At 34.8% G+C, this 9,475-nt stretch overlaps 1 protein-coding gene across 2 annotated transcripts in view; it reads left to right on the forward strand.

The window, feature by feature from the left end:
• GKAP1 (G kinase anchoring protein 1) overlaps positions 1-6,923 on the forward strand; it is an 82,179-nt gene extending 75,256 nt beyond the window's left edge. The window contains exons 10-12 of one of the 2 annotated variants that reach the window (XM_007467441.1): positions 3,015-3,085; positions 3,593-3,670; positions 6,601-6,923. In XM_007467441.1, the coding sequence (XP_007467503.1) occupies positions 3,015-3,085; positions 3,593-3,670; positions 6,601-6,648 (197 nt within the window). In that variant the 3' untranslated portion in view covers positions 6,649-6,923. The remainder of the gene's footprint in view (positions 1-3,014; positions 3,086-3,592; positions 3,671-6,600) is intronic. The other variant, XM_007467442.1, reaches the window with a different exon arrangement.
• The last annotated feature ends 2,552 nt before the right edge of the window (positions 6,924-9,475 follow it).

Here is a 9,475-nt window from a genome sequence, read left to right on the forward strand (position 1 = left end):
ATTAGAGGGGAAGGCCTGTCATGATTTTAGGTTTTCCTTGTCCCCCCCCCCCCCCCCCCCCCCCCCCCCCCCCAAGCCCCGACTCTTCATACTTTTGCTGCCACTGTAAACTTTTGGCAGTAGATTACCAGCAGGAAAACAAGGAAATCAAATCAAAAAAGATTAGAGATAATAATATTAGTAAAGTTGATGTTATATGAAACCCCCCAAATCAGTTGCATTCCTGAATATGAATATCTAGTGATGCTAACCTTGAAACCTCTCTGAAAATTTTCCATTAATAACAGAAAGGGAAGCGTGTATTAAATTTTCAAAAGAAAATGAACCATAAAAGAGACATAGAGAAAGACCTGAATAGATGAGAAAGTCTTCTGAATAGACAAAATTAAGTGTAATAAACAATTTCCCTTGTTAACAAATGTTAATGAAATCCCAAATATAGCTCCTGTGAGTACTGTATAGCACTTGAGAAATTATGAAGCTCACCTTAAAGGATAAGTAAACAAGATACCCCAAATTGTTTCAAATATGAAGATACTGGGAGTGGAATTGTCCAACCAAATATTTAAACTATTAAGTAACAGTTATCAAAAACCAGAAATCATGTCCAGGTGAACAGAATATATAGTCCTGAAGTAGATTCAAACACTTTTTATAACTTTACGATTTTTATAATATAACTTAACTGTTACAAGCTTAGCTATGATAAAATAGAAGTTAAATAATAATGGGAAAAGGCATTATTTGAACAATTAGATATTAGTGTCCTGAGATTAATTTAGATATGCATGTCACTAAGCTCCATGTGGATCATTTAATGAATAAAATTATGAAAATAATTGTTTACAAGATATATTTCTAATTGAAGAAAGTAAGGGTATCATTGAACATTGGATGTATGATTTTTAAATACCTAAAAATAAAGTAATATTCCTTAAGGAAACGTTTGTGAAAAGTGAGAAAATTAACTGATAAAAACTTACTCTCAAAAGTAGATTAAAGGGGCTTACCTGGTGGCACAATGGTTAAGAATCCTCCTGCCAATGCAGGGGACACAGTTTCGATCCCTGGTCCAGGAAAATCCCACATGCCACAGAGCAACTAAGCCCGTGCGCCACAATTACTGAGCCTGTGGTCTAGAGCCCACGAGCCACAACTGCTGAAACCGGGTGCCACAACTACTGAAGCCTGTGTGCCTAGAGCCGCTCTGCAGTGGAGAAGCCACTGCAGTGAGAAGCCCGCGCACCTCAACGAAGAGTAGCCCCCGCTCGCAGCAACTAGGGAAAGCCCGCACGCAGCAACGAAGACCCAACACAACCAAAAATAAATAAATAAAATAAATAAAATTTTAAAAATAGATTAAAAATGGCTACCAGTAAATAATATCAGTGTCCATACTCCGTACTATAAGTAGTCCAAGTAGAACAATTTTATACAGGACCATGACATGAAAAATACAGTACGTTAGAGTTTACAAACTCTAGCATTTATAATATAAATGCAAATACAGTCAGTTATGTTACAGTACAACATGTGTTCCTAAAAATCACTAATCTCTATAAAATCATACAGTTAAAACCACAAAGTTTATGGGGAAAATGGAGTTAGGAGCATACAATACTCAAAAATTTCATCAGTGACACATTTAAAAAAAAAAGGGAACCTAATAAAAACAGTAACAGTTTTATACATGTTAAAATGGTTGAATACATAAATACTATAATAAATATGGCAGTTTACTTTGAAGACAACCTAAAGTTTGCTGTAGAAGTAGGTTTCAGAAGGGTTGCAGCTTGTGTGTGTTAACTGTTAAGTGATGGAAGGATGGAAACTTGGTGTGGTTCTTGACACAGTGCGCTGAAATAGCTGGTAGATATTTGAGGTGTGTGAGTGGGTGCAGTTTTCTTTGTTCATGAAATTGTGCTTAAGCATTAAGTAGACAATTCATGTTATGTTCATGTTGTTCCCTGATGTATCAACCTCTTTGAAACACAAAACAGCATTATAGGAAAATTGACTGTAGTTAAAATATTACATAATTGTTAAAAATCACTAGTTCTCAGTGAGTGCGTTTAATTCTGAGGATGGAGGAGTAGAAAGTACAATTTGTAAAAGTTCCCAAGTTGATTCTTAAGAGACTGTGATTTGTTTCTTGACATAGCATCTCACCTTAGTGCATATCATATTAAACTATGAAAAATAAATTTGAATGACAGAGTTATATTGGTGGAGCTGTGGTGATATCAGTACTCTTATATATTTGGACATTTCCTCCTTTACTCATTTTATTAGTTTTACCTCTTCAGTCTCTCCTAGCTTTTCAAAGTTGAAGAATTAGTTTTTCATGTATTATCCTTTACCATAGGTTAAGTAAATTGTCAGCCATATGGAAATTTTTAAAGCTTAGGGAACACAGAGGCCAAAGAATAGATCTCTTGCTTCCCCAAAGAGGGAAAAACCTCTAGACGAATGAATAGTTCTGAGACCACAGATGTTATATGATTAACTGTGCTCATATGAGCTAACACTTATTTGATAGTGCTTTAATGGTATGAAAAGTCATATAAAAATAATTCTTGTGGGCCTTATGATATGCACACCTTGACAATTTAACAAAACAAACCAAACAAAAACACTCTACATTGTTTTTAAAATCTTGCTTTAAGATTAGTCGAGGCATTTTAAAGTTTTTTCCCCTATGTGAAATATTTTATTTTCTCTGTCCTTGTCCTTTTTAGTATAAATGGAAAAAATTAATCTTTTCTCATATCTGTACAATTAATATTTTAACACCACAGAAATGTAGAATTTCCAATAAAAGCTGCTGTGGTGATAATAATGATCAGAATTTACCAGTGAAAATAAAGAGGTGTATATAGGGTCAAGGAATACATTAAGTATGAGGACAATTAATCTTTGCCTGACTGCATTGCTGTCTTGGTTCAGTAAAAGTATTGTTAAAGTATCTGAGTGATTGAAAAGATTATACTGCTGTTTTTTCCTTTTTTTGTCAGTGAAAGATAAAGCAGAAATACTTCTGCAAGTTGATGAATCACAAAGTATCAAGAATGAGCTAACGATACAGGTAAGAAAAACTATATATAGGACTGGTTATATTAAGCTGTTCTTTAGTCCTGAATTATGAAACTTGACTAAACAAAGACACAGCCCATCAATACTGCAAACCATACTTCATTATTATTATATAATAGCAAATGATTGAAAATTCTGTTTACTCAACTGAGAGAGGTATGTATGTCCTAAAGAATAGGGGAAGATAAGGTTGTATTTTAGTTGATGTGGGCTGAATATAGAGATAGAAAGGACAGACAGAACTTATCCTGTTCATGGACTTGATTTTCTTCCCTTCCCATCCTTATTCTTTGGTCTTGTCTTAGAACAGTGAGCTTGCCCTACGTATCTTTAATATACAGCTGAATAAAATGCCTAATTGAAATTGTTTGTGAGGAGAGAGGTTCTCTTCTAATGCTCATTAATCTCATAGTCAAAAATCATCATTGTGAATAACAATTAAGAGTATTTACCAAAAAAGACCAAAAAAAGTCTTTTTTTATTGAATATTTGGTTGTAGGTAACTTCGCTTCATGCTGCGTTAGAACAAGAAAGATCTAAAGTGAAAGTATTACAAGCAGAATTAGCCAAATATCAGGTATGCTTTTATAATTATGAAAGTGTTTTCATCACAGATAATACATTTGGAATAGGTATATACATGTGAGAATAAAGGTACTATTTTATTCTTAGGCCAAAATTTATTCACCAAACATATTGATAATTTTGTTATTGGTTATATAATTTACATCATAGAAAATGTTAAGTTTATTCTAGACATTGGTATATACAGCAATAACTAAAGTAACTCAAAAAGACCTTTGGTACTACATAGATGGTGTGAATATGTGCCAGTGAATCATATCAAGGGAAGGTACATAATGACATTTATCCCATTATATAATAAGTTTGATCACTTGGGTACAGCAATCTCTCCTAGATATCTTCATTGTAAAGATATCTTCCCCCCTTTGTAATTAATAAATAATATGTGAAATTATAGTTTGAGATTGTATGAATATCCTTTTCTTTTTACCCAATGATTTTAGCATCCAGATTAATGATTTTTTTTTTTTTTTTTCTTGCGTTATGCGGGCCTCTCACTGTTGTGGCCTCTCCCATTTGCGGAGCACAGGCTCCGGACGCGCAGGCTCAGCGGCCATGGCTCACGGGCCCAGCCGCTCCGCGGCATGTGGGATCCTCCCGAAACGGGGCACGAACCCGCGTCTCCTGCATCGGCAGGCGGACTCTCAAGCACTGCGCCACCAGGGAAGCCCAATGATATTTTTATAAGTTATTATTTTGGTAGTTGCAAAATAGTGATTTTTCTAATTCTGTCATTTCTTCTGCATTTACAAGATGGCATTCAGCATTTTCTTCTGGGTGAAGCAGTAAACAATATCAGGGCTTTGTTTCAATATATGTGTATATGTATATTTGTGAATATACACAAACACATATATTTGTATATACATATGTATGTGTGTCTATCTCATGATATAAAATGAGTTAATTGATGTGGGGTCATAGTCAAAAAAGTTCGAAAGCCACCACTGGTGGCCTAGAGAACATAAAAGTTGTTTAGCTCCAGCTTTGACATGTCATCAGTCCAGGAAGGAAGATTCCCTTTGCCTGGGAAGCTTTGAAAAGGATCTTTGAATTATTATTATTTTTTAAAAACTCTTGTTTAGAAGAAAGGTAAGAGTTTTAAGCTATATAACATTGGTACCTCTGTATAGTGGGTATCTACCTTGTAGAAAGTTTTTTAGTAAATTTATTTTTTATTTCCCTGCTATCAGGAAATCTTATTTTTAACACCTGTCATTATACATCTCAAGTTTCATATAACATCTTCATACTTTTTTTTCTCTGAATGAATCTTTGCAAAACTTTTATTTGGTCAGGACTGAATAACAGCATTCTCATACTTGATTTTTTTTTTTTTTTAAAGAAGGTTTGTTGTAGACATGTTTTTGAACACCAAGAGGGAGGTTATGGGCAGGAAAAGGGTGAAACAAACAAAGAGAAGCTGCCAACATTATTAAATGGGTCTGGGTTCCATGTGCCCTTGATATAACCACCACTCTAAAAAATGTGCTTTCACAGACAAGTAGTTCCCAAACTTGGCTGATCATCAGAATTTCTTGGGAACTTTTTGATTGTTCAGCCCACTACTAATTATCATAAGTAAATAGGCTGGGACAAAGTCTAGAGATCAGAATTTAAAAAATATTACTACTTAGGTGATTCTAGTAATTAACCAAGTTTGAGTATCATTGCCATAGTTTATAAAAATGTAGAAAAATTATAAAATTATTATAAATACATCAAACCATTATTTATGGTTAAAATGGAGGGTAGAATAGTTATGGATGATTAAATTTTTTTGTACCTTTGTGCTTTCCATATTTTTAAAATGACTGCTTTTTGAATCAGAGTAAGGCAGAAAATGTTGTTAAAAGTAATTAATGAAAAATACTTCCTGTCTTTTAAGCCACCTTTCTCTTTCTTTGGCTCAAGTCAAATACCATTGATGGCATTTCATTTGGAGGAAATTAAATACAGATTTATATATGTCACTGAGCAAATATGAAAAGTATAATCTTTTCAACCCACTGATGAACAAAATCAGATTTCTAATGCTGTCTTATATGAACAAAACTATACAGAACTTGAATTAGAAATTGAATTACCCAAAAGGGTAATGAAGTGAATCACCAAATTTGCTGATCATATGGAGCAAATTGTCTATTTTGATCAAATTTTTTTTTTTTTTTTTTTTTTTGGCTGCATTGCATCTTCGTTGCTGCGCACGGGCTTTCTCTAGTTGCAGCGAGCAGGGGCTACTCTTTGTTGTGGTGCACAGACTTCTCATTGCAGTGGCTTCTCTTATTGTGGAGCATGGGTTCTAGTCGCGCAGGCTTCAGTAGTTGCAGCACAAAGGCTCAGTAGTTATGGCATACAGGCCCTTGAGCATACGGGCTTCAGTAGTTGTGGCATGCAGGCTCTAGGGCACGTAGGCTTCAGTAGTTGTGGCGTGTGGGCTCAGTGGTGTGGCTCGCAGGCTCTAGAGCACGGGCTCAGAAGTTGTGACTCACAGGCTTAGTTGCTCTGCGGCACGTGGGATCTTCCCAGACCAGGGATCAAACCCTGCATTGGCAGGCGGATTGTTAACCACTGTGCCACCAGGGAAGTCCTGATCAAAATTTTTATTAAAAAAAAAAAAATCTGGGACAGTGCAAATGAGCTCTAAAAATTAAGATATTGGTGATCAGACTAAGTCCAGACCAGTTCAAATAGATAACTGTTTTCTACAACCTACTTTAACCGTTTGTAAAAATAACGGTTATTGCTATTTAAAATAAATAAAAATAATTTAGTGGTATGTTCATTCAAATTTGCAACAAACTCAGAAAAGAAGTTCCTTCCCTTTCATAGTCAAATATGCCTTTGATCTCATTTATTCTTGAAAAGAAAATGCCCCCAAAATGTTATTTCCTAAGTAATTTACCCTATTTTTCTTTACAGGGTGGCAGAAAAGGGAAAAGAAACTCTGAATCCGACCAGTGTAGGTGATTCCATTAGCCTTTGAGGTCAACACAAAAATTAAAACTTTCAGGGTTTTGCAAAAATGTATATATTTAATGCTGTGCAACTGCTGAACTATGCAGTTTTTGTTGAAGACACTTAAAATGATTAGCTCACTAATGGTTTATAATTTTATGTCCTTTTGGCTTAAAGTGAAAAGAAGAAAAACAGAGTTCCAGCACAACTCAATGATTATTGTTTACTATTCGTACTTCTTATCACTTTAGTTTTTCATCAGTCAATAAAATTAATTTACTCTTCCATTAATGTTTGATTTTTTTTAAATTTCAGAAACAGTGTCAAAGTATTGTTTTTGCTTATAGCACAATCAATTTAATTGGACTTAAGCTCAGTGAATATTTACGCAGCACTTTGTGCATGCTAAACCCTATAGAACATACAAGATATCCTCAAATGGCTTATGCTCAGGGGAAATAGAAGGTGGGGGTGGGTAATGACAGCAGCAACAAAAAATTACCATACATATTAGAGTGTGATATCACATTGTTTGGAAATTGAGAAAACTTGCATGAGATATTGGGTTGGCCAAAAAGTGCCTTCGGTTTTTAAGTAAAAATAAAAGACACATTTTTCATATTCACCAAGAACTTTATTGAACAACGTATTCACCCTTTTGTTCCACTACCTTCTGCCATTTTTCAGGCAACTTCATAATTCCATCTTCCCAAAACTTTTTTATCTTTTTGAGCAAAGAACTGTTCTAGGTGCCTTTTACAGTCTTCCAGGGAATTGAAATCTTTTCCATTAAGAATTTTGTAAAGACCTAAATAAATGGAAATCCAAAGGTGCAATGTCTGGTGAATACAGCGGATGAATCAGAACTTCCTAGCTAAGCTGTAACAGTTTTTGCCTGGTCATCAAAGAAACATGCAGTCTTGCGTTATCCTAACGGAAGATTATGCATTTTCTGTTGACTAATTCTGGATGCTTTTTGTCGAGTGCTGCTTTCAGTTGGTCTAATTGGGAGCAGTACTTGTTGGAATTAATCGTTGGGTTTTCTGGAAGGAGCTTATAATAGAGTACTCCCTTCCAATCCCACCGTATACACAACATCACCTTCTTTGGATTGAAGACAGGCCTTTGGTGTGGTTGGTAGTGGTTCATTTCACTTGCCCCATGATGTCTTCTGTGCCACATTATTGTACAGTATCCACTTTTCATCACTCATCACAATTTGTTTTAAAAACGGAACGTTTTCATTATGTTTAAGTAGAGAATCGCATGCGGAAATAAGGTCAGGAAGGTTTTTTTCGCTAAACTTACGTAGAACCCAAACATCTAAGCGATTAACATAACCAAGCTGGTGCAAATGATTTTCAGTGCTTGATCTGGATATTTTTGAGTATGACGGCTATCTCCTGCGTGGCATAAAGTTGCTTGTTCTCAGTTAATGTCTCGATTTGAGCACTATCAACTTCAACTGGTCTACCCAACCATGGAGCATTGTCAAGCGAGAAATCTCAGGCACGAAACTTTGCAAACTACTTTTGACAAGTTCAGTCAGTCACAGCACCTTCTCCATAAACTACACAAATCTTTTTTTGCATTTTGGTTGCGTTTTTACCTTTCTTGAAATAATACAGCATAATATGCTGAAAAAGTTGCTTTTTTCTTCCGTCTTCAATATTAAAATGGCTACACAAAAATTCACCAATTTTGATGTCTTTTTTAAAAAGCACACTGATGTGACAGCTGTCACATACAATCTAACAAAATGGTTTTGAATGAAGTTAGAGACAACTAAGTGCTACTAGAGCCAGCTTACGGAAAAAACCGAACGAACCTTTTGGCCAACCCAGTAGTTTTTTGGAGGGTGGATACCTTTTCTGTAAATTTTTTGAGAAGCATCCTAGGCAGAAGGAGCAAACTCTGGGCCGAAATATTTATTTAAAGGACAGTCTGGCTTGAGGACAGAAATGTGACATACTGAGAATAGGAAGAGGGTTGATGTGGGGGAGGAATGAAGATATTTTTTTTTATTCATATAATCAGCAGTTTATGGGATTGATTTTTTTTTTTTTAGTGTAGTCAGTGAAATACAAATAAGATTCATTAAAATACAGAGAGTTTTTTGTTTTATAACAAAGGCAAACACATAAATACTGGTATTGGCCTCCAAAACCAGCATTATATGAAAGACTCCACTTCATGACAGTCTTTAATAAGAAAAAATACTTAATGTCATCATTGTTTATATGTCTGGCTTCTTCCATGCGGTTACATGAACCTTGCAAAGAATTGTGGCTTATTATTCTCAACACTTAGTTCTCTATGTAGCACAGAGTAGATGTTAAATAATTATTTGTTTAATTAATTGATAAAGTGGTAAAGCTTTTTAATATAGTTTTCCCCTAATTTTACCTTTGATTAAGAATAGGTACCATCAGAACCTACTTAGTTACTTAAATATATTTGGTAATCCATGGTACCATATTTTTCAATCCAGTGATGAACAAAATCAAATTTCTAATGTTGTCTTATAGGAACAAGCCAGACAGAACTTGAATAGTTTCAATTATAATTGAATTACCCAGGTAGTTAATGAACTGAATTACCAACACCTATCACATTATCATCTGCTTTTGATTATTTACCTATACACTATCCATTTGGTATATTATCTAACATCTAACACAGTGCCTGGCACATGGTAGACACTCAACAGATACGCCATTTTCTACTAGTGTATATATGGTTTAAAATCACCTGAGCACATAGAAAACTTCATTGATTATCCTGTTTTGTGTTGGGTATTCTCTGGAGTACTGCACTCATGACTTCGTTTTTCCTGCTG

Source organism: Lipotes vexillifer, unplaced genomic scaffold (assembly GCF_000442215.2).
Source record: "Lipotes vexillifer unplaced genomic scaffold, Lipotes_vexillifer_v1.1 scaffold917, whole genome shotgun sequence".
Classification (NCBI taxonomy): Eukaryota; Metazoa; Chordata; class Mammalia; order Artiodactyla; family Lipotidae; genus Lipotes; species Lipotes vexillifer.